This window comes from Cololabis saira, chromosome 21 (assembly GCF_033807715.1).
Source record: "Cololabis saira isolate AMF1-May2022 chromosome 21, fColSai1.1, whole genome shotgun sequence".
NCBI classification, from domain to species: domain Eukaryota; kingdom Metazoa; phylum Chordata; class Actinopteri; order Beloniformes; family Belonidae; genus Cololabis; species Cololabis saira.
Window position 1 is genome coordinate 12,513,955 of NC_084607.1, and position 22,793 is coordinate 12,536,747.

Here is a 22,793-nt window from a genome sequence, read left to right on the forward strand (position 1 = left end):
TCGGTGTAACGCGGAACCATAAATCAGGCTTTCCCAAGAGGCTGCATTATCATCTTCCCTCATCATCTTCCACACCTTACTCCTCCCTCCTTGTCTGTCCATCTCCTCCCTCTGCCCCCCTTTTTTAACGCATAAGACAAGTCAGAGCTCACACACGGCTGCCAGAGCAAACAAGACACAGTAGAAGAGCGTACTTTGGGTCATGATGGTGTTTGGATGTGTATGGTGCGCAGCGCTGTGAGGGGCAGGTGGACGGGCTGCTGGAGTCGCGTCTGTTCAAGTGCGAGCTGAAACTTTCACCAGCTTTTAATGTTGCCAACCGAGATTTCGGGAGGAGTGTGTTTCACTTCAAGGTAGGACTTTGCAACTCTCGCACAGGTTATCAGGCAGTCGGGCGTACAAATAAACGTTGTCTTTTTCCGTTTCTTTCTTTATTTCTTTATTTTATGGGAGTTTCTGACTCTAGTTACAGCTTTTGCTCAGATGTTAAAATATTTGGTGGGATTTTTAACACAATCCAGTAAATATAAGGGGAAATAAAGGGAATAACAGTACCATATGACAGAGGCTATTATTTTCTATTTCAAAGCAAAATAATGTAGGAAACATATATATATTTTCTAGTGTGTTTGCAGATGTTGTGCATGACTGTCATAACTAATTATCCTGTCAGTTAACAGCACTTGATGCTGCAACCGTATCCATTTGGAAGCTGAAACCTCACGAGGTTTTCTGCAGAAAACTAAAGCCTTTTTTCCTTTTTTTTTTTTTGCATGAGCGTCACCTCTTATTCTGAACCATCATAAGCTTTTATGTTTAACAGTTCATTGTCTTTTTCATATAAAAAATATAACATCATGAAAATATATATATATATACGTCAAACTTTTCAATGCCAACTTATGACGAGAAAATAATCAAAGTAACACAATAACTGCATTTGTCCAGCGGGATGTTTGACTACATCTCTTTATCTAACATTTTTTCTTAATCGTTGCCAGAAGATTATTTGCTTCGCCTTTTATATATATATATATATATATATATATATATATATATATATATATATATATATATATATATATATATATATATATATATATATATATATATATATATATATATATATATATATATATATGCTTTTTTCTGGAAAAAGCTGTGTATTGTGACTGGTCACAATACACAAATTCATAGATATTTTGTATGAGAGAAATCTGAGCCGGCACAAAGAAAAAAAAAGAGCTAACTTGTAGGACATTAAAATAAACATTTACTATTTTATATTTATCTATATTTATTTTACCATGCATGCTATATACCCTCTTCTTCCTATCCGGGGTGATGGGGATCTGTTGGAGCCTCTTCCAGCTGTTTTCGGATGGGCTTCATCCTGGCCAAATACATGTATTGTGCCGTGAACTGTTCTATGACTAATAACTAAATAATTCTGAGGATATAAAATATATTAGAAATATGTTTTTATTACTTAATCAAGCCACATCCTGTCACCCGTTTTGCTTTAAAGAAACTGAACAGCCATGATGCTCAATTCTTTTTCTACACTTGTAGAACCCTCTAATTATTACCATATTTTATTTTCAAAGCCCCAAATGAAAAGATCTAAAGGCATTTATTTCTATAAAATAAAATTAAAAAAAAACAACAACAAACTGCTCTCATGCTTAGAAATCACCTTTTTCTGTCTTTTGTAGACTAATAAGAAGGTCATTTAAACGCAGCAAAGCCATGCGTGCGTTTTTGGAGCGTACCGGCTGTATAGGTTTAATTATCTAAACCAAAAACAACATGGAAACATGTCTAGAATAATATATTATAAATTAATCTTTTAGGCCAACGTGTAATCTTTCCATTTTGATTTTTCATGAAATTATTTCTTCTCTCTGGTCTGTTTTATGGAGCCCATTTTTCCTTTAAAAAACGACAACAAACAAACAAAAACGTCATTTGTGAATTTTCCAACAGAAGCGTGCTTGCAAATTCCGTCAAGATGTTTAAGGTCGATTTTGATTCCATGAATTGTGACTTAAAAAATCATGTTAACTGACTTTCATAATCTCTAATAACTATTCTTGGGTCATTTTTTTCTGTCTAATTAGTTCATTATAAGGTAGGGGCGTTACTAAACTATCGCTGGTGTCTTAGATAGAAATGGTGCATTTTGTCTCTCTAGCGATCACACTGAGGGAAGGAGAGAAGGGATGAAAACAGAGGAGAACCAGCAGTCCTGCCTGCAGCAGACTCCATCCTCCACACCGTTTGGTGAGTGTTTAGCCATTTAAGGGCCCAACTCCTCAGTCAACACATATATATTTCATCAACGTCTTGTCTCATCAACAAAACGTTATGCAGATGCAAAAACAAGTAGGACAATGAGTAATACAATTATCAGAAATACTGTCTTGAGTAAATATTTCAACGTCGGGTTAAAAAAAAAAAAAAAAAAAAAACAGAACAAGAAAAAGCTCAATCGGTTGTCCAAAAAGTGATAACTAGCAGCAGAGTAATAATATTGTGATGTATTATTCCTAATCAGACATTAAAAAACAATGTTTCACTTTTTGTTGATTTAACAAGAGAATTTAAACAATAACATCTGATTTTTTTTCATGCTCATGTTATGTTTGTTTGTTTCGTTTTTTCAAGCAAAGTGTGTGTGTGTGTGTGTGTGTGTGTGTGTGTGTGTGTGTGTGGGGGGGGGGGGTGATATATATATATATATATATATATATATATATATATATATATATATATATATATATATATATATATATATATATATATATATATATATATATATATATATTCATTCCTGAGGGATCGATTTATATTTTGATTCATGGCTATAACAAAATAGTAGATGTAACACATAAGTGGCTTTTAGATTTTGTTCTGTATTTGTTTTCCGATTGATGTGAAATTAGATTGGGTAAAAATTACTTTGTCCATGATGACAAATTATTATAGCTTTAAAAAGAAAAAGAAAAAACATCAGGTTGCAGAAATCTTTCAGGACTCATAAATGTATTTTTGGCTGCAGAATTGGCATGACCTCAGTCGGCTTTGGCCTGTTTTTTTTGGAGTCTCGCTACATCCACACGTGTATTTCCTCCCACATGCAGGTCCGGACTGCAGAGGGGGAGAGGTGTGCGCGGGCTGCGAGGCGCCCATCGCCGACCGCTTCCTGCTGCGCGTCAACGAGCGCTCCTGGCACGAGACGTGCGTCAAGTGCGCGGTGTGCCTGAGTGCTCTCACCGGCACCTGTTACTGCCGGGACCGCCTGCTGTACTGCAAGCACGACTACGAAAAGTAAGAACAAGTCATTTCTAAAGCCTGTATTATGGTTCCGCGTTAAATCGACGCAGGTCCTACGCCGTAGGGTCTGCGTTGGTGTAACGTGGAACCATAAATCAGCCTTTACCGTACGGTGTGCGTCGCCGCGTACCCTACGGTGTTGGCTCTGCGTTGCTGTAACGCGGAACCATAAATCAGTCTTTTTAGACGGTTATACGTGGACTTCAGGGGTTGGACCAGGGGCGTCAATTGGGTATGGCAAGGTATGGCAGCCGCCACACCTTGGCTTCAAGGGAAATTGTAAATGTAATTTAATACATAAAATAACTACAAATGCAAATCAGAACAACATGATCGATTTCACTAGTTATTACACTGCAAAAACTCAAAATCTTAACAAGAATATTTGTCTTATTTCTAGTTAAAATGTCTAATTTTTAGTCAAGAAAATCTCATTACATTTAAGACAAGACTCAAAAACTCAAAAAACAACAATTTTCACCTGTTTCAAGTAGATTTTCACTTAAAATAAGTAGAACATTTTTTTGCTGGTAATGAGAAGATAAATCTTGTCCCACTGGCAGATTTTTCTACTTATTTCAATTGAAAATTTACTTGAAACAGGTGAAAATAAGTTATTTTTCTGGCGATGACTCTTGTTTTAAGTGTAATGAGACTAAAAATGACTAAAAATTTGACATTTTAACTAGAAATAAGACAAATATTCCTGGTAAGATTTTGAGTTTTTGCAGTGAGCGAGACTGCATTTGAAAAAGTTCCAATTTTCTTGACCACACAGATAAGCTCCATAGAGACTTCTGTGATGAGTATTTGCTGGACGTGTTGATTGATACTCTAGTTAAGTTCTGTGACTCGTAACCTTGCCATACCTTAGCTTCCACTGAATTGACGCCACTGGGTGGGACTTTTGTTTATTATTATTCTTCAAACAGAAACAGACACATATATGTGCATGCTGCCTGTTTTTTTGTGTTTAATGTGTGAGTGGTAAGGTTGTCTAACTTTCATCCAGTCATAAAACAAGTTCAAGTCACTTCATCCAGTCTCCCGTTTGCAAGGAGGAATATTTCCAATAATATTTCTATTCAATAAGACTGCGATTTTGACTGACATTCATAACCTCAATCTCACTACCAAGTTACAAATTTATTTAATTTCATTTATTTATTTAAAAAGGGACAACGCACATTAATTACCATGAGCACTTGAGTCCATCATGTAAATGTGCCAGATTTAGCCATACAGGCTAATTTACATCTGCAGTCCCTGGCAGGTTGATGGCATATATAAAAAACATTAAAGGAGAAAACACTAAAACACTAGAGTGCAGAGTACAAACAATTAGTAAAACCATGAAATAACTCCAAATAATGACAAACAACATAAATGAAGAACAAGAGCACACAAACAAATTAGCTCACAAAAAAGCACATACGCACAAACAGGTAGTAAAAACAATAACCTGACCCCTATACCAGATTATGACAGCATGTTTGATTATCAAGTAACCACTGTTTTGTGTTTAGAAGGAATAAATAGATGTGATGTTCCTTAGTTGTATGGGTTTAGTGTTCCAGGTATGAGCTGCTCGATAGGAAAAGGCTGACTGCCCAAAGACACTTCTTCTATGTGCCGTTTTACAATCCCCTCTGGTGGCAGCTCTGGTAGATGAGTTTTGATTTTGTTTAATAAACTCATTGAGTGGAGGGGGGGCCAGACCATGAAGGATTGTGTAAAATGTCTGCAAACTTAATCATATTTCCCCGGTTTAAAAACACATATTTAGTTAAAATATTACAATGATTATATACATTTGACAATGATGATACCTTTAGTCCATCCATCCATCCATTATCTATACCTGCTTTATCCTTTGCAGGGTCACGGGGGTCTGCTGGAGCCTATCCCAGCTAATTACAGGCGGGAGGCAGGGGTTCACCCTGGACAGGTCGCCAGTACATTGCAGGGCCACATACATACACACAACCAGACACACTCACACTCACACCTGGCAATTTAGAATCATACCTTTAGTCCCTCAATTCAATCATTGTGCATGCTCTTTGAAGATACAGAGACATGGAGGTTAAGAAAAAGAATGTCAAAAAACTTAGGGAAAAAAAGTTTTTGGATTTGAAGGACAATGTATAAATGTTCACAATCTTGTTTTAATTAACCGCCCTTGACAGTGATCTTATGCTGTGAACTTTGGCAAAATGAAGAATGGTGTGTTTAGTGTTTGATGATTCAGTTCCATGCTAATTTCTTTGTGGTCCCAGTGTGTTTTCCCTATTGGCGGTTTGGTGTAAGCTGTGGTCAGTGGGTGTGCATGCAGTGGGAGCTCCTAGGATGGACAGCTTAAGGACAAGCCTGCAGCTTGTTATCATTGTTTTGAAAAGTGTCAGACGGCATCCAGCCGCACAGGCTCTCCCACTGTACCTGACATCTGGAGGAGAGAGGGGGTGAGAAAGGAGATGAAAGCCCCATTGTGTGTGACGTTCATCTGAAAAAATGAGTGGGGAAAGTGAAGGCAGAACTGTACCACGGATGAAGCACTGGCTTCATTTTCACTGACTGATGGAAAACCCTCATTTGTTCTACTTGCGTAAGGACCTGCAGATTTAAATCAAGAGTCAGCAGCTCATTTGCTATTGATTTACCCTTCTATACGTTGCATTTTGTAGCCGTGTTGTGTGAGTTGGTGCCAGACTTGGCACGCAGTCATGCCTGTGACCTTCACCGGATCAGCAACAATGTCTCCTTGTTTCTCTGCAGTCTGTCTATCAGCACCTTACACTATTCACTCCTCCATCTAGAGCAGGTGCATGCATTGTAACAGATAAGCGTGTCCAAGAATGTGGAACATGCATCCACATTTTTAAGGGAATTCATAGAATTATTGGCACATGCTTATTTTTCTTTCAATTTTTTTTTACTTAAGGCTTGGTTTCATTGAGCTCCATCTGCTTCAAAGCAGCAAAGGCAGATCAATCGTCTGTACCAACTAAATAGTGCGTTTGGAATTAGTGGATGACGTATGTAAATTATGAGGTCATTTACAACCTATGTGGATGAAATACACTCATACTCAGGTATTTTGCAGACTTAACAGTTCAAGCAAAGACATTATGCTCAGAAAATGATATTAAAAAATAAGAAATAGCAACATCTTCTTCTAGGCACACACCTTCTCATGATAAGCTAAAAGCCACTTTCTTCAAAACTGCTCCCTTTATCATCTTTTGGTAACAAAATACATATCTGGTTTAAAAAATGAAGGAGACAGGGCAACTTCTATTTAGAACAATATATATTTAAAAAATAAAGGAAAAAAGAGAAATGTGTAGGAAATCTAAAAATTCAAATAAGAAACAAAAGTTAGTTTTTTTTTAAATACAACTCCCCCCACATCTCCCTTCACAATTTCCCAATGCATCTGGACTTATCTGCCTGCAAGGTAAGACTTAATTCACCATTTGCATGTGTTAATATTTTTGAAGGCTTCATTGCTTTGAGAATAATTGTAAATCAGTCTCTGCAGGACTTAAAAAGCCAATGTGGCTTGTGAATATCGTTCAGCTTTTTGGATCAAACATTATAATCATGTTCAACAGTAAAGAATCTAGTAGAATCACATTGAGTACAGTACACATATGTTTATGTTTATATATATATATATATATATATATATATATATATATATATATATATATATATATATACATTGACTATTAAAATGTATTGGAACTAAGGCCTTTTGGCTTCAGATTAGGAAAAAACTTCTAATTTCCATTTGTAACAAAATAAATCAAGAAGAACCACAATAAATAAACATAAAAATACTAAAATAAAATAAAAGTAAAATGGAATTATGAAGGGATCATTACCTATCATTTGAGGGATTTGGGGGTCAATAAATTAAGTGAGTTTTCTAGATTTTTATTGTGGCATCATTTTTTTGTTGTGGAACCCAGAGAAAATCTTTGAAACTTCATCCTTTAGGAGCTGTAAGACTTTTCTATAAATGCTATAATGCATAAATTTTATTCATAAGATGGGGTCTGAAATGCAAATCTGATTCTATCTAAAACGAAAAGAAAGATACACCAAATGCAGGAAAACAGGAATACTTCCGGTGTAAATACTGTGAACCATGGTCCATGAACTACGATCGATTTGGTTTAATCTCACAAAAGAAAACACATTAATTGTAAGACTTCATCTGCTCAGCTGAAGAATATTTATCCTCTGTGTCCTGCACTTCTTACAGAGTAGCTGCCTTTTCTTTGTCATTGTGGCATCTTGCCAAACTGATCAATATAGGACCAGTGATCCCTGCACAATGATACTGAGCCCAGACAGAACTGATAGTTGTCTGGCTGTGCTGTACGTAAAAAACTTGGTCCAAAAAGGTAGCTTTAACCCTTCAGACAGATCTTGTTTTTAACCTCAATCGAAGGTGGAGGGCACACAAACAACATGTAACCACATGCAGAAAGGCAGAGTAAACCCCTACAGTACATAGCAGAGGCGGCCTATGCCGTCCGGACTAATACAGTGAGTCCAACACTAATGACGTAAATGGAGTATCCTCTCAGCCTGTTTCCTTCAGTGAACACCTGAGTCTGAAGACAAAAAGTATATTTTTCTACCTCTTCTTCCATCTACCCAACCAGCCATTTTTCTCCATATATTTCAATCCATCAGCTCATTTATCACTGTCTGCTTTGTAATAACATTTCTCTATACCAAACCTCATTTCCTTCTTGTTGAGATTGATAGCAGTGATGACACCAAACAGTTTATCTCCCCGTTTATCCCTTGTTTTCTCTTAATCGCCCCACCACCCGCACTCTACTCGGTACCTCTTTGTGTCTCAGGAGGGGAATTGGGAGGAGGTAGTGGGGAGGCTGATTGGAAACAGTGCTAATTGGCAAACTCTCTGGCTGTCCATGACAGATTTTGACAATGGGCTGCTGTGAAATGGTATTACATAGAATTATGCAACGATATATCAGATGGATCACAAATCCTTATTCTTATCAGCATCCATTTTAAATCTAATATATAAATAAAATTCCTTTTAACGAATCACTGTTAATAATAATAACTTTCAAAACCCAGCAATCAACTTATGAATCAAAACATTCATTGTTGCTAGTGATTTGTGACTATGGAAATTACTTCAAAAATACTTCACAACTTTTTAATTTAAAATAGCTTTTTAAAGGAGAAATTAGAGGATGTAAATGGATTTTATTCTAACTCATGACTTATGTTTTCAGAAACAATTCATGTGTCTATGAATTATTCACAACTGTTTCATTAAGATACAAAGTACCTTTATTCAAAATGCAGATAACTGAGTCGTCATTGATTTCTTTGTTAAAACGTAAACGTAAATTCATGCTTAAATAATGCAATTGGAGGTACACTGATTCTCATAAAGTTGCAATAATTTTGTTATCAGAGACAGCCCTGTTTTTTTAATTCCTCTTCTCATTTTCAATCATTTCGTGAAAGAGATGAAATCATTTTATTCCAACTTCATGGGCAACACCTGGTTGTATTGCAGGGTACTTTTAATTGGATTATAGTTGCTTTTAACAGGCCACATCTATAATATCTATAGACATCCCAGTTTTACACAATACATGCCTATACTGAAATGTTGACAAACTATTGTGGTGAATAGAGAAGTATCAGAAGAAAACAAAGTGGAGACGGGGGATGTTTACATGGTATACTGTTGAAAAATGACCAATTTGATGATATAAGTAAAAGTACATAAGATCAAAGTCCTAGTGATGGAGAGCGGGTTCAAAATGGGATAGAGAAGGCAAGTGGAGGTGGGGGGTGGGGGATAGCTTAAATTGCCACTGTTTTTGCATAATGTGAGATGAGACCCCATCATCTTTCCTCCCCCACAACAATTTTATAACAGACAGCTAATAAATGTTTCATGGCAGAACAAGCTGCTCGCCTCGGCTTTATTAAATCTGAGATAATAAAAGCAGAAAGGGAGAAGGAAAAAGAGTGAGAATAGGGGGTCGCACCAGAGAGGGAGAGATAGGGATGTCGGCGTAGAGTTTTCTCAAACCAACCGGCTGTATCTCCTGTTTCTGGGGCAACGGGCCCCGCTGTCCCCCCGCAACCCCCTCCCTGCTGCTTCCCGCTCCGCCAAAGTCAGACAGGAAATGAGAAACGGGCAGACAGGATATTGCGTTCTGGTGGCCTGGGGATTAACTGTTTTATCTAAACTAACACACACCCACTCGCTCGCACTCGTGAACACACATCTACACCCTGACACATAGCATTCATTCTTGGTACCATCAGGTGTAACTCGCGCACATCAAGCAGTCCATGCATGCACATCATGTGTGGTTTTAGTTGCTACTTTAAACACTTGCTACTTTGAGCACACATGAGCAGTGCTCTCCTGTAGAGCTGATTATTATTACCAGTGTGAACAATTGCTAATAAGAGTCACAACATGTGACTGTACAACTTTGATATCGGCTGAATGTCTTTGCAGAGATGCCTTTAAAGATGTATTTCATTTCCTGTTCACTCTTGCAGTTATTGCATAGCAACTTTATGAATAATAGCAAACACTCATTAACTAAGACTATTGATGTCAAGGGTCAGTATATGGGCACAAATGATAGCATCTGTTACTGTTTTATTGGTGTTTGCACACACAGGTGGATTATCTGCATGTTTCCATTGTCTTTATGAGTGTATATATATATATATATATATATATATATATATATATATATATATATATATATATATATATATATATATGCACGCATAAAGACAATGGGTTTTTTTTCTGTGTGAGTGAATGGTGGCAGGGCTGCAAGTATCGTGGGGAATGCTGGGAGATTTTAATAACACAGAAGCAGTGCAGGGAGATTTAATAAAAGGAGATGATGTGATTACTGAACCCTGGCTCTAAGCCATTTTGCTTCACAGAGCAATATCCGCCAAAAGTGTGCACACACTTTTACACACACAAAAGCACACATCTAAGAAATACTAAACAGAATGCAACTTAAAAGTAAGATTGATGCATATCATTTGTTCGTTTTGCCTTTATCTCCCGAATCCTTGCTTGTACCTTAATTTTCAGGGAGCATTGTTCGTGCGCCACGAGCGTCAGTCATAAGTGTGTGGGATTCAGAATCGATTATATCAGTATCTTACCATATCACACGCTGAGTGTAAGAAATTCATTTTGAACAACAGGTCAGGTATTGCATTGAATAATAATGACGTATGAGCCATGGTTTTGGGGTTGTTAGCTTCTTTTTAGCCTTATTAATGGAAAACTTAAGCCAAGTGGAAATATCTCTGAAAACCAGTGTCAGTGCAACCAAACTTGTACCTGTATCAATACTTATCATGACTATACAGGGAAGCACATGGCTGTTACTGCTCTGAGACACATACATATTTATGGAGTGATTGCATTCCCATCCAGACAATGTCAAAGTTGTCAGAGCTCACAGGCAAAACAATACCACATGACACAGCTTAGGGAAATGGCAAAGATTCTATTATTCTGTTTGCATGTCTGGGATCTACAATAATACAAAAAGGAAAGACATGATCATACCAATACTATAAAACGCAGCACCTCTCCCTCTGCTTCTCTGTCATCTCTTAATCAGCAAGCTTGTATTTAGTTATAATTGTAGTCCATTCAAAATCCATGGCATTTAACATTTAGTTGTCTCCTGTCAGCCTTCCTTGGCTTTTGTACAAAGCAAATTATATAAGTTGGTCTTTATTTTCCACTCTATTTTTTTGCTTCTGTGGATATGTAATACAATGCACCGTTACTGTTATATTGAGACTGAAGGGAATCTTTTTAAAACATTAGAAAGTCTCAGAGATTAATGCACAGGTGGTTGAGAATTTACTTCAAAGGATTACAAATTTTAACTTCTTTTCAGGAAAAAGAGAGGGAAATAAAAAAAACACAATGAAACACTACATTTTTCTTTAAATTTTTGCATTAGAAGTTTTTATTTTTTTTAAACCGAACAAAATATCTCAAATAAACATATGATTATAAATTTAAATGCCCAGCCTTGAATCTGTGAGCATAATTGGCTTCACTGTATCAAATTGAGAAGCAAAATGTATACTCCTTCAAATGCATGATCACTCTCTGTCCATCATGTTCCTAGTGATTTCTTTTTTTTTTTTTTTGGAAGCTGCGCCCTGGTCAGGACCATGTGTGAATGATACTTCTATTAGAGGGATTAGACTGATCTACTTACAGACCCCCCTCTGTGGCGGTTGCCCCCAAGTAGCCTTCATTTGCCATGTTGAGTAATTCCTACCGTGCTGTGTACACCCCGATTAGGGAGCGTGGGATTTAACCAACGACATCATCAATCTTAAGTCAAGAAGCTCTGACAATTCTGTTCTGTTAAGTATTGCACACAGTGAAAGGAGGTATTTAACATCCTGAAGTGTTTTCGGATGGAGAGTGAGGCTCCACCGAGCAGGCTGATTGATGGTTCACTTCTGTAGCATACAAGCTACTGAGCCACATATTATGACTGACATAGTGGTTCTACAAGAATATATGTATGCATTTGTGTATATATATATCTATATATATATAGATATATATATAATAATGGAAAAATCTCCCGAAAGTGCATTGCAATGCTCTTGTAAGAAAATGTTGAAAAGCATTTAGTTAAAAATGTGGCCCTTTCACAATTCTGATATTAAGTTGGCGACACTGTCATTTGGGAAATTTGGAGAGCGTTTGGCAGATGGATTGAGAAAGATTAGCTGTAGCAGCTGCGTTTGGGACAGAATCACAGATTAGGAGCTCTAATGTGCAGACCTGGCTCCTTCTTTACACTCCAGATTTGGGCAGCAACACCTTCCTATCACTCAGTCAGGGAGCGTCAACACTTCACCCTTCATCCCCTCCTCCCTGTGTTCCCTCCCCTTTCATTCTTCCTCCCTTCTGACCAAGGTTTATGTTTTGTTGTGGTGCTATTTGTGTATGCACGAAGGATACATTTATCCATTTGACAGCAAAACTCTGGCTATTAGGTAATTCCTCCTGTTGATTTGATACATTGATGGTAAGGTATATGTAATGTAATGGCAGGTGCCAGCATGGTAATGAGTAAATGAGTGACGGTGCTCTTATGTAGATAAAGACCAAATCAGGCATCAATATAGTAAGTTATACTCAAAGAGTGCATCTACAAATGCCCTTGCGCTTGTGCATGTATGTGTGTGTGTACATCAGAACACCTATGTTCATGTGTGTGTGTGTGTGTGTGTGCATGTGTGTGTGTGTGTGTGTTTTGTGCATAAATGAGAGGAGAGATTAACCCCATGCTATCACCAATCCCTAGTTATGAGTTTACAGCGTCTGTCTGGCCATCTCACTGTTTAAACAACAATCTAATTAATCCTGTCTTTATTAGTTTCAGTGAACTGGGGAGGCAGGCTGGGAGGGCATGAGGGAGAAATGGGAATGCTGGCAGAAAATACTGAGGGAGGGGGAGGAAACCAAGTGCAAGAACAGGGATTTGAGAGGAATTTAAAGGCAGACTTAGGCTCTCTGAATGGAAATAGGGATGTGAAGAGCTTGTGAGGCAGGAGAGATATTGAAGGGTTATAACATCACACAGGAGGAGAACTAGTGGGACAGAAGGGCTAAAGTGGACATATGGAGAAGCAATGGACCTGTCAAAAAGAAAATCAATTTTAAGCTTTATTCATAGCGTTAAATAAGAACCTTTATATCGTGGGTGGTATAAGGATATGCTGGAGTTTAACAGTTGCCAACAGTGAAGGTCTTAGAAGGGAAATACAACAGACGTTTCCCTCACAATAGGCTAACTACTGCCATCTGCTGTCACAAGGAAGAAAAACAAAATACAATGTAAAATAGACTCGACTGTAACTCATCATAACAGATGTTCACCTTGTTGCACTGTGAATTGGGTAATGCTTATACAACCTTTAATTAAGAGACTATATTAATCCCTAGAATAATTAGAGCTCAGAGTAAATGCTTTCGAACTCTTTCTTTGTGGTTTCATCTTTCATTTCATCACCTCTGACTCGTTCTTTTCTTTAATTTTAACTTAGATGAATGGAAATCTAACCCCATGTGTCTGTGTTTCTTTGTACTTGCAGGCTTTTTGTAAGAAAGTGCAGTGCCTGCCTGCAAGTTGTTGGACGCTCTGAGCTTATAATGCGCGTGCTAGGCCAGGTGTACCACCTGGACTGCTTCAGCTGCTGTGAGTGTGAACGCCGGCTGCAGAGAGGTGATGAGTTCGTGCTGAAAGAAGGCCAGCTGCTCTGTCGCATGGACTATGAAAAGGAGAGGGAAATGCTGGCCGCTATTAGTCCCACGCCAACCGAATCAGGTAACGTGTGTTTGCTACACAAGTACTTACCATTAACCACGTACAGTACTCGAGTTGTAAAAAAAAAATCAGGGGGGGTGGTGGATTTTATCATATGGGGACAGATAATTTGTGCTGATTACAAATAATATAATATATTACAAATAATAGCAGTGACCAAAACACCTGCAGAAATACTGCAGGAATGACTTAGCAGCAGTTAAATGCAGCCTTCTGTAAGCTTTAAATATCCACTGGGCTTACATCAAATACATCAAAACACAACAATAAAAAACAGTTTTCTGAACTTCTGAAACTCAAAATCTTAACAAGAATATTTGTCTTATTTCTAGTTAAAATGTCTAATTTTAGTAAAAAAAATCTCATTACACTTAAAACAAGACTCATCACTGGAAAAAACAACAATTTTCACCTGTTTCAAGTAGATTTTCACTTAAAATAAGTAGAAAAATCTGCATGTGAAACAAGATTTTATTGCTTGTAATGAGAAGATAAATCTTGTCCCATTGGCAGATTTTTCCTACTTATTTCAAGTGAAAATTTACTTGAAACAGGTGAGAATTGTCAAATAAGTTATTTTTCTGGTGTTATTTTTCTGGTGATGACTCTAAATGTTGAAATAGCAGTAAAACCACATTCATTGATGAAATGACATAAGGGATGGAAAGGGGGGATGGCAGTTTTACAGGGGGGATGATTTGGACCGTTTTTATTTCAGGGGGGATGCCATCCCCCCTCATCCCCCCTCAACTCGAGTACTGACCACGTACACGGTACAGGTCAAAGTTAAAAACTATGTAGTTCTTATTCATGGTATCATGAATGTAAAAGCAAGGACCTTTAACAAAACCTTTTATTGGGAAAGCAGAGGGTTTTAGTCTCAAGACTGTCGCCTTCTTTTTTCTGATCAGTTAAAAGTGAGGATGAAGATGGTGGTGGGGGATCTGGCAGTGGGAAAGGTGGTGATGAAGGCAAGGAGCATAAGCGTTCAAAACGACCGCGCACCATCTTGACCACACAGCAGAGGCGAGCGTTCAAGGCCTCCTTTGAAGTGTCAGCTAAACCGTGCCGGAAGGTGGGGGAATCAACTTCTTATCACTGGAAATGTATTCCACAAAATACTTCCTAACTCTCCCTCCAAGCTTCATTGTTCTTGAGTCTAGCTGTCTAAAAAAAAACAGTTAATCACGTTTATATTTTGAAAGCAATGAAAACTCTTATCTGCAGGTGAGGGAGACGTTGGCTGCTGAGACTGGGCTGACGGTGCGTGTTGTGCAGGTGTGGTTTCAAAATCAGAGAGCCAAGGTAAGATTTAGTACACTTTTTAGAGAAATGCTCCCCCTCATATTACCCTTGAGCAGTGTCTGATATTGTGTCTTAGATGAAAAAGATAGCTCGCAGACAGCAGCAACAGCAGCAGCAGCAGCAACAAGAACAAGAACAACTGGGAGGAAGCAGGAGAGGACCGAGCAGAGGGGGCCGCCAAAGCAATGATGACAGCGAGGGTAAGAAAGAAAGAAAGAAAGAAAGAAAGAGAAAGAGAAAAAGAAAGCAATGAAAGCAATGTAATGCAAAAAAAAAGCAATAAGAATCGTAACTAATGTAGGATTTTATCATCACACAAATGTTTTGTTCTGGAAATTAAACGCACTAAAATTGACTGACCTAGTTGAATTTAAAACGGCACAGATAATATACAAAGCAAAGAATAATTCACTCCCCTGCAACATACAAAAACTGTTTAAGGATAGAGATGGGCAATATGAGTTAAGGGGGGAACATAATCTCAAACAACCAACAGTTAAAACAACACTTAAAAGTATGTGTATTTCAGTTACAGGGGTTAAGTTGTGGAATAGCTTGCCAGATAATCTGAAACAAAGTAAAAACATCATACAGTTCAAAAATAGTTTAAAACACATCATGATTAGTAAATACCAACAAGATTAAAGGATAAAACGCAAGAGAGAGAATTATGGAATTATGCACGTAATAATTACTGATCTTTTGGTCCTTGTTTTAATCAGGACTATTTACTATTTATTTTTCCTTTTTTTTTTCTTTTCTTACTGGTTCTTTGTTGTTACATATATTTTTCTTTCGTGTTTGCTTCTTTTTTGGGTGAAATGCTAGAAAGCATTTGTTATAGAAAGTTTAAATAATAATAATGTGAAGGTTAAAGGGTAGGCATTTATAAGCTCAGAGCTTCAGCCTACTCCTTTTCGATCCAAATGATTACACGACATGTTATGAATGAGTGTACCATACTGAGCACGTGATCGAAATAAATAAATAAATACAAAAAGAAAGAAAGAAAGAAAGAAAGAAATAATTTTCACCTTTCACTTTAACAGATGGGTCTAGTACCCATGGCATGGACGGGCTGCTGGGATATCCATCGCTGCCCCGCCAGCAGCTACTTGCTCTGGACCCCAACATTTATGCTGCAGAGCCGTTTCGACATGGGCTTACACCACCTCAGCTGAACAGTGAGCAACTCCACTCCTATGGTAAGAGAGGAGGTTAAACCTACACGTTCAAACTGCGTGCCTCTGAAATGTAATTTTTTTCTTTCTTGTTTTTCCACACTTGTTTGTATTGTATATCCTTGACATTATCTAAACACTGCTCCAATCTAGATGTAAAGACTATTTTTTTCTTTCTTTTTTTAAACTGCAGACTCAGAGACGGTCTTCCACGATTTAGACAGCGATGGAAGCCTTGGTCACCTAGGCGACTGTCTCTTAGCAACAGGGGAAGGTGCGCTCATGGCAGGACGAGTGGGAAACCCCATCGACCGTCTCTACTCCATGCAGAACTCCTACTTTGCCTCCTGACCCTCATAAACTGTCACTCTTTCCTCTCCTGTTCCACTGTTCACCTCAGAGATGCAGCTAATAGAGTCTATCCATTAACATGCCTGTGGAATCACTCTACGTTATAAATACACTGCCCACCTGAGCTTTTAATACCGGCTAATAACATCACATGGTTGACATAGTCATAATATCACTATGTGAATAAGCATCATTTCCCATACCCTTATGTAGATAGGAATCACATGCTGGAAGTACACTGCAAATGTCCAATACAATGGACCTTAATCTCTCCTCTTGTATTTATATTCAGTGAAACATATTTCATAGCACTTTCCAACAATATAAATAGATAAAATGATACTTACACCTACCAATATGTATATCATGAACTACAGATAAGTGATGACGGTGAATTCATCAATGAAGTTACATGTATTTAAGAGTCTTTGCAGGTCTTATGTGCAGCTGAGGATCTAAATTATATTAGTTAAATGTGTGACTTCTTGTTTTGCCAGGACTAGTTTTAATTAAGATGTGTGAATGATGGCATTGTATACAATAATGTATACAGATTGGACTAGAATTTTTCTCTCAGGTTAGTGTGTATGTTTATATAACCTGAGCCTCAACTCAGGATATTGTGCTGGATAAGACAATGTAACTCTCCCATTGGTATCAAAAACATAAATTGCAAACTCTGTGTGTAAAATATTTATTTCAAACCACATCATTAATTTTTGATAATGCATGACAGCTATATTCTGAACCAAAAAATGTGTTTTTTAGTGTTTTTTTTAATTTTAAATGACAGATCATACGACAGGGTAATTTGAAGAGCCTTACGCAGAAACAGGGTTATTTAAGTCATTTTTTTGCTTTACCTTTTCCTTTATAATGTAAGCATTATAAAACAATACTAGAAATTGCAACCAAAATTTCTGTAATGTCCCAAATTTAAAAATACTGGGTACATGATCATGTTTTCAAAATGTAAATGTGACTATGACTGTGTTACAATTTATTGTTGTAATCACTTTCTATAATCATTTCCTTGTCACACAATCCATACTAGATGCTGTTGGGTAGATATTTTGTACCATCTGTGATAATCAGCAAATATTTTAACTGTAGCATGATATAAACCTAAATATTTATGTGCCAAAAAGTGGGTCTAAAGAACTAACTTCCAAATTTGAGTTGGCTAGAAATGTTTGCTGAAAGCATCAGAATAGATTCATCAAGTGGTGCAGAATAAAATAGGATTAGGATGATACTTGTTTAATTAGACGCCAGTGATTGGCTACAGTCTGTGGTATTCTTTTGACACTATGTTCGACTCTGATAACTGACTTATTGTGTTTTTATAGTGATATCATTGTGAATGTAACTTATTTGTGTGGTATTAGCTGAGTTCTTAACTTACTTTTTTGTTCAGTGACTGCAAGGTGATGTGCTTTGAATGTAATGTTGCTGTATCTTCAATACAGTTTTATCTTTGAACCACAATTGCCTTATTTGTCCCAAATACAATAAATGAAGATGAGCAGACCACTTGCTCCTACGGCAAGAACCAATGATACACTTTAAACAAAAGGAACCCGTTTCCCCTCGAGTGCTCCTCCCAAAGCTTTAATAATTGAACCAGAAAAAGTCTGTTCTGCTTAGTAGTCACAGGGTTCATTACTCAACATCCTCCCTCGGTCTCTCTCAGTAGTCCTGCTGATTAGAGGTGAACAGTCGTCTCCTTCTCCTTTCTTCCCAGACTCCCTAATTCTTAGTCATTGAATAGTCGGGAACGTCTGTGTGGGAGCAAATGCATTCCAGTTTAATATTTGACTATGACTAAGACATGAAGAGGGCAAAGGAAGGAGGTAAAGACATAAACAACACCAAACAAGAGAGGGTGACGACACCAGATGAGTAATGGATGTCTAATATCAATTCACTGAAATTGTTCAGGAAAAAACAGTAGAAACCAGACAACATTTCGCAAAAGCAGCTATAAATGTTACATTTTAATGAAGTCACTTAATTCAGGTGCAAAAGAAGTACAGTATAAAGAAATATAAATATTCCCCTCAAAGTCTGAAAGTTATACTGCTATAACCAGTACTTGAGTTGGGGGGGGATGAGGGGGCATGGCCTTCCCCCTGAAATAAAAACGGTCAAAATTATCCCCCCTGTAAAACTGCCATCCCCCCTTTCCATCCCTTATGCCATTTCATCAATGAATGTGGTTTTACTGCTATTTCAACATTTAGAGTCATCACCAGAAAAATAACTTACAACTTAAATAACAATTTTCACCTGTTTCAAGTAAATTTTCACTTTAAATAAGAAGGTAAATCTACCAGTGGGACAAGATTTATCTTCTCATTACAAGCAAAAAAATCTTGTTCCACTGGCAGATTTTTCTACTTATTTTAAGTGAAAATCTACTTGAAACAGGTTAAATTTGTTTTTTCCAGTGATGCGTCTTGTTTTAAGTGTAATGAGATTTTTTTTACTAAAATTAAAAAAAATTTTTTTGACATTTTAACTAGAAATAAGACAAATATTCTTGTTAAGATTTTGCGTTTTTGCAGTGATCCATTTTACTTATCCTGTGAAGGACAGAGTCATATTGATAAGTTCATAAAACTGTTTTTTATTGTTGTGATTTGATGTATTTGATGTAAGCCCAGTGTATATTTAAAGCTTACAGAAGGCTGCATTTAACTGCTGCTATATCATTCCTGCAGTATTTCTGCAGGTGTTTTGGTCAGTGCTATTATTTGTAATATATTATATTATTTGTAATCAGCACAAATTATCTGTCCCCATATGATAAAATCCACCATCCCCCCCTGATTATTTTTTTTTTTACAACTCGAGTACTGGCTATAACTGAAAAACAGATAGTTTGGCGGTCACAGCAAAGATAATAATATGTCTGGGACAGATGTGAAGCCAACCCAGCTGTGCTGCTGAATGTACAGGTGCGATCTCATGAAGGACAATGTTGAATCCTAAGATGGCGGGGCTACTGGATTTGTTTCTGGAAAAGAAAAGAAATGTGTGGCTTAAAAACAATGTATCAACTATTGAACATGATCTACCAAACATATACAGACCAGTTTGATATAAGAACCCATTGCATTTCTTACAATCCCAAAATCAGACAAATGGAAATACCATTAAAAAAAATTAAAAATTCTGACCTTTTTTCTTAATTTAAGTTTAACCAGTTTGACTTAAAGTAATAATACACATCCATTTTCCCCCCCTTTTTTTTAAGGTTGTAAAACATGACAAAAAAAGTTGGTATGAGGCAGTTTACCATGTTGTACTGTTCCCCTTCTTTCTCACAACAATTAAAAGGTATTCGTACATCAATGGTACCACAAGATAAAACCTTTCAGTTGTTATTTTGACCTTGCAACATGTCTTCAGGTGGACAACAGTTTCGGGTCTTTCCCGTTGCATTTTTTGTTTAACATTTTTTTTTGTCTTTTATAAAAGGAGCACATGCCACATGCACATGTTTCTTCCTAAGAAAAGATTTGAAATGTTGATTTTTCTAAAAACAACACGGTACTCCACTGACTGATGGTCCTACTTCTCTCCTCCTCAGGTAAATTGATGCCATCTCTGCACAAGATTATCATATGGTTTCTTTTTTGCACAGTAAAGATTTAAAGAGCAAGTGGGGAGTGTAGCCTCATATTGTATTGCTTGTAGCCGCTTGCACATGTGGTTATATCAGCCATTGATGAATGACAGCTTCTTGATGCAGAGCCATCTGAGGGCTTGAAAATCACAGGTGTGTCTAGCCAAGACTTGCACCTTTGCCTTTTACACAATGAGATTCCTTGAGAGTCACTAAGCTGTACAATTATATTAAGCAGTGTAGAAGAAAAGATTATGCAAATCCCTAAAATGTATTTTAGAACTACAGTTGTTTTTCTAAACATTTCAATGATTTTCTCAGAAACTTGTTGACAAAGTGGAGACCCTCTGCCCACTCTTTGCTTCTTAAAGATTTTGCTTACATGTTTGCCAAATCCTCATAACTTTTGCCTTATTCCATTTTAAATATCATTTCCTCCTTTCACAAAACTGATAAGACCACCCTGGGCCCCTGAGTAAGGCCCTCAACCCCAACTGCTCCCCGGGCGCCGTCCATATGACAGCCCACTGCTCTCTAGTCTAATTAGAGATGGGTTAAATGCAGAGAAAACAAATGTACCCAGGGCCGCCGCAAGGGGTGTGCGAACCGTGCGACCGCACAGGGCCTCGCGCTATGGGCCATTTTTTTTTTTTCCTTCTATCCCTTATAAATATCAACAGTCACGTTCCATTACATACCTAAATATGTACTAGTCTGTGCAAATCAATAAATATATGTGCAATGATGCTTGCTGATTGATGTCGCTGCGGAGCTGCGCGTGTCTGTTGTTCAATACAACTGCGTCAGACCAAGCGCAGACACAAGGTGCTCTGATCGAGACGGGTGGAGTGTGTAACAAACTGTCACACAATGTCAAGAGAACGAGACAGTTTCAGGAAATTTCCATCAGGGGATGAAAAAAAGAAAAAAACTAAAGAAAATGGAAGAGTTTAATGCCTCTCTGAAAGGCTTGTTTGATAAATTTGTTACAAAAATCACCGATCCGACCGGTTCTCAAGCAGCCGCGGAGCCCCGCGTCGAGGCAAGCCCAGATGATGAGGCAGGGGAAAGTATCCAGTATTTTGCTAGTCGGAGAGTTAAAATTGCGCATATAGACACCCGATGCGACCCGAAAAACCCAAAAATTTCGGGTGAAGGCCCCCCCCCCCCCCCCCCGGCCATTTCGCACAGGGCCTCGCAAATCTCCCAGATGGCTCTGCCTTCGGGTATCAATAAAGTTACCAAAAAAAAAAAACACAAAAACCCCCCAAACTATTACCTTTAAAGTAATGTGTTTGAGGCCTTAATTGGAAAAAAGAATAAAAAACGTTATACCATTTGTAAAGAAGTAAAGGTCAAAATAAATTTCAGGACTGCTAGCCCACTTTTTTATTTTCATTTTCCATATCAACCCATTTTTTTTTCCAATTTTAAGTTATGTAAAACAAAAAAATAAAAACAATATTAATTGCACATTATATATATATATATATATATATATATATATATATATATATATATATATATATATATATATATATATATACATACATACATACATACATACATACATACATACATACATACATACATACATACATACATACATACATACATACATACATACATACATACATACATACATACACATTTTTTTAAATTAAATTAATATATTAGCTTCTTTATGAATGGAAAATGTAAATAAAGACTTACCCACTTTACTGAGGTCCACTGTTTCTGCACAGCCCAGGAATCGTGCTACATGTGCTGTGCAGGAGACAGGTGTGCCCTGATTTTCTTTCAGGCATTTCTCAAAGTCTACAAACTCTTTGGCACAGTCCTGTCTGATCTTCTGGATCACTGGGCTTTATCCATTTTGGGGTTAAACACAGTAAATCGTATTAAATGTGTGTATGTGCACCAAATGCATCACTTTGGGAGAAAACATAAAGGGTGCCTTACTGTGATGATGTACATTGTGAAACCTTCATCTTCAGTTCATGACACTTTAGTTGCCATGTTGACGGGTTGGATGCTACACATGATCCATATGACTCCATCTCTTTATGGCAGTACTTTGCTGTTATTTCCATAGCAGCCTGCCTGAGAGGGGATATGTGTACACAAATCGTGCCAAAGACAGGTCAAATCAAATCAATTGATAAACTATCATAAAATTAATTAACTGTAGCTTGCAATGAGACGAGCAATACAATAAGTATAGTTTAAAGATGCATAATGTTCATTTACAACTGATATGGTTACTCTGTCAACGCAAGAAATAATCATAAGTGTATTACTGATAAAAGGAATATTTGTAGTTCTTACATTTTTGCAATTTGAAGAAAAATGTGAAAAAGAGAAAGAAGAAACGAGTAAACCAAGGTTATGCCACCACTACTCCAACATGTGAAAGCACATCCGTGCCTGCAGCAGCTACAGCCGGGACTCACATATGACTGGACGAGGGAAAGACGTTCCTTCATTTGATTGGTTCACGTTTACATCTGTCTAACATTTTGGTCACGCCCTAATGGCTTCATTTAAAGGGATCGTTACTTA

General features: G+C 37.3%; 2 protein-coding genes across 2 annotated transcripts; one reads left to right on the plus strand and one right to left on the minus strand.

Moving 5' to 3' along the window:
- The first annotated feature begins 101 nt into the window (after nt 1-101).
- On the plus strand, nt 102-18,125 carry lmx1al (LIM homeobox transcription factor 1, alpha-like). Its single transcript, XM_061712203.1, has 9 exons — nt 102-353; nt 2,195-2,283; nt 3,144-3,330; nt 13,531-13,763; nt 14,675-14,838; nt 14,991-15,068; nt 15,145-15,268; nt 16,118-16,273; nt 16,443-18,125. The coding sequence occupies exons 1-9, from the start codon at nt 310-312 to the stop codon at nt 16,598-16,600; spliced, it is 1,233 nt and encodes a 410-aa protein (XP_061568187.1). The 5' UTR covers nt 102-309; the 3' UTR covers nt 16,601-18,125.
- Nucleotides 18,126-19,242: 1,117 nt separating this feature from the next.
- On the minus strand, nt 19,243-22,681 carry LOC133422206 (coiled-coil-helix-coiled-coil-helix domain-containing protein 5). Its single transcript, XM_061712149.1, has 4 exons — nt 22,560-22,681; nt 22,194-22,334; nt 21,945-22,096; nt 19,243-19,619 (listed from the first exon to the last, which is right to left on the minus strand). Coding segments are annotated over exons 1-4 (324 nt in total). The 5' UTR covers nt 22,562-22,681; the 3' UTR covers nt 19,243-19,590.
- Nucleotides 22,682-22,793: the final 112 nt, after the last annotated feature.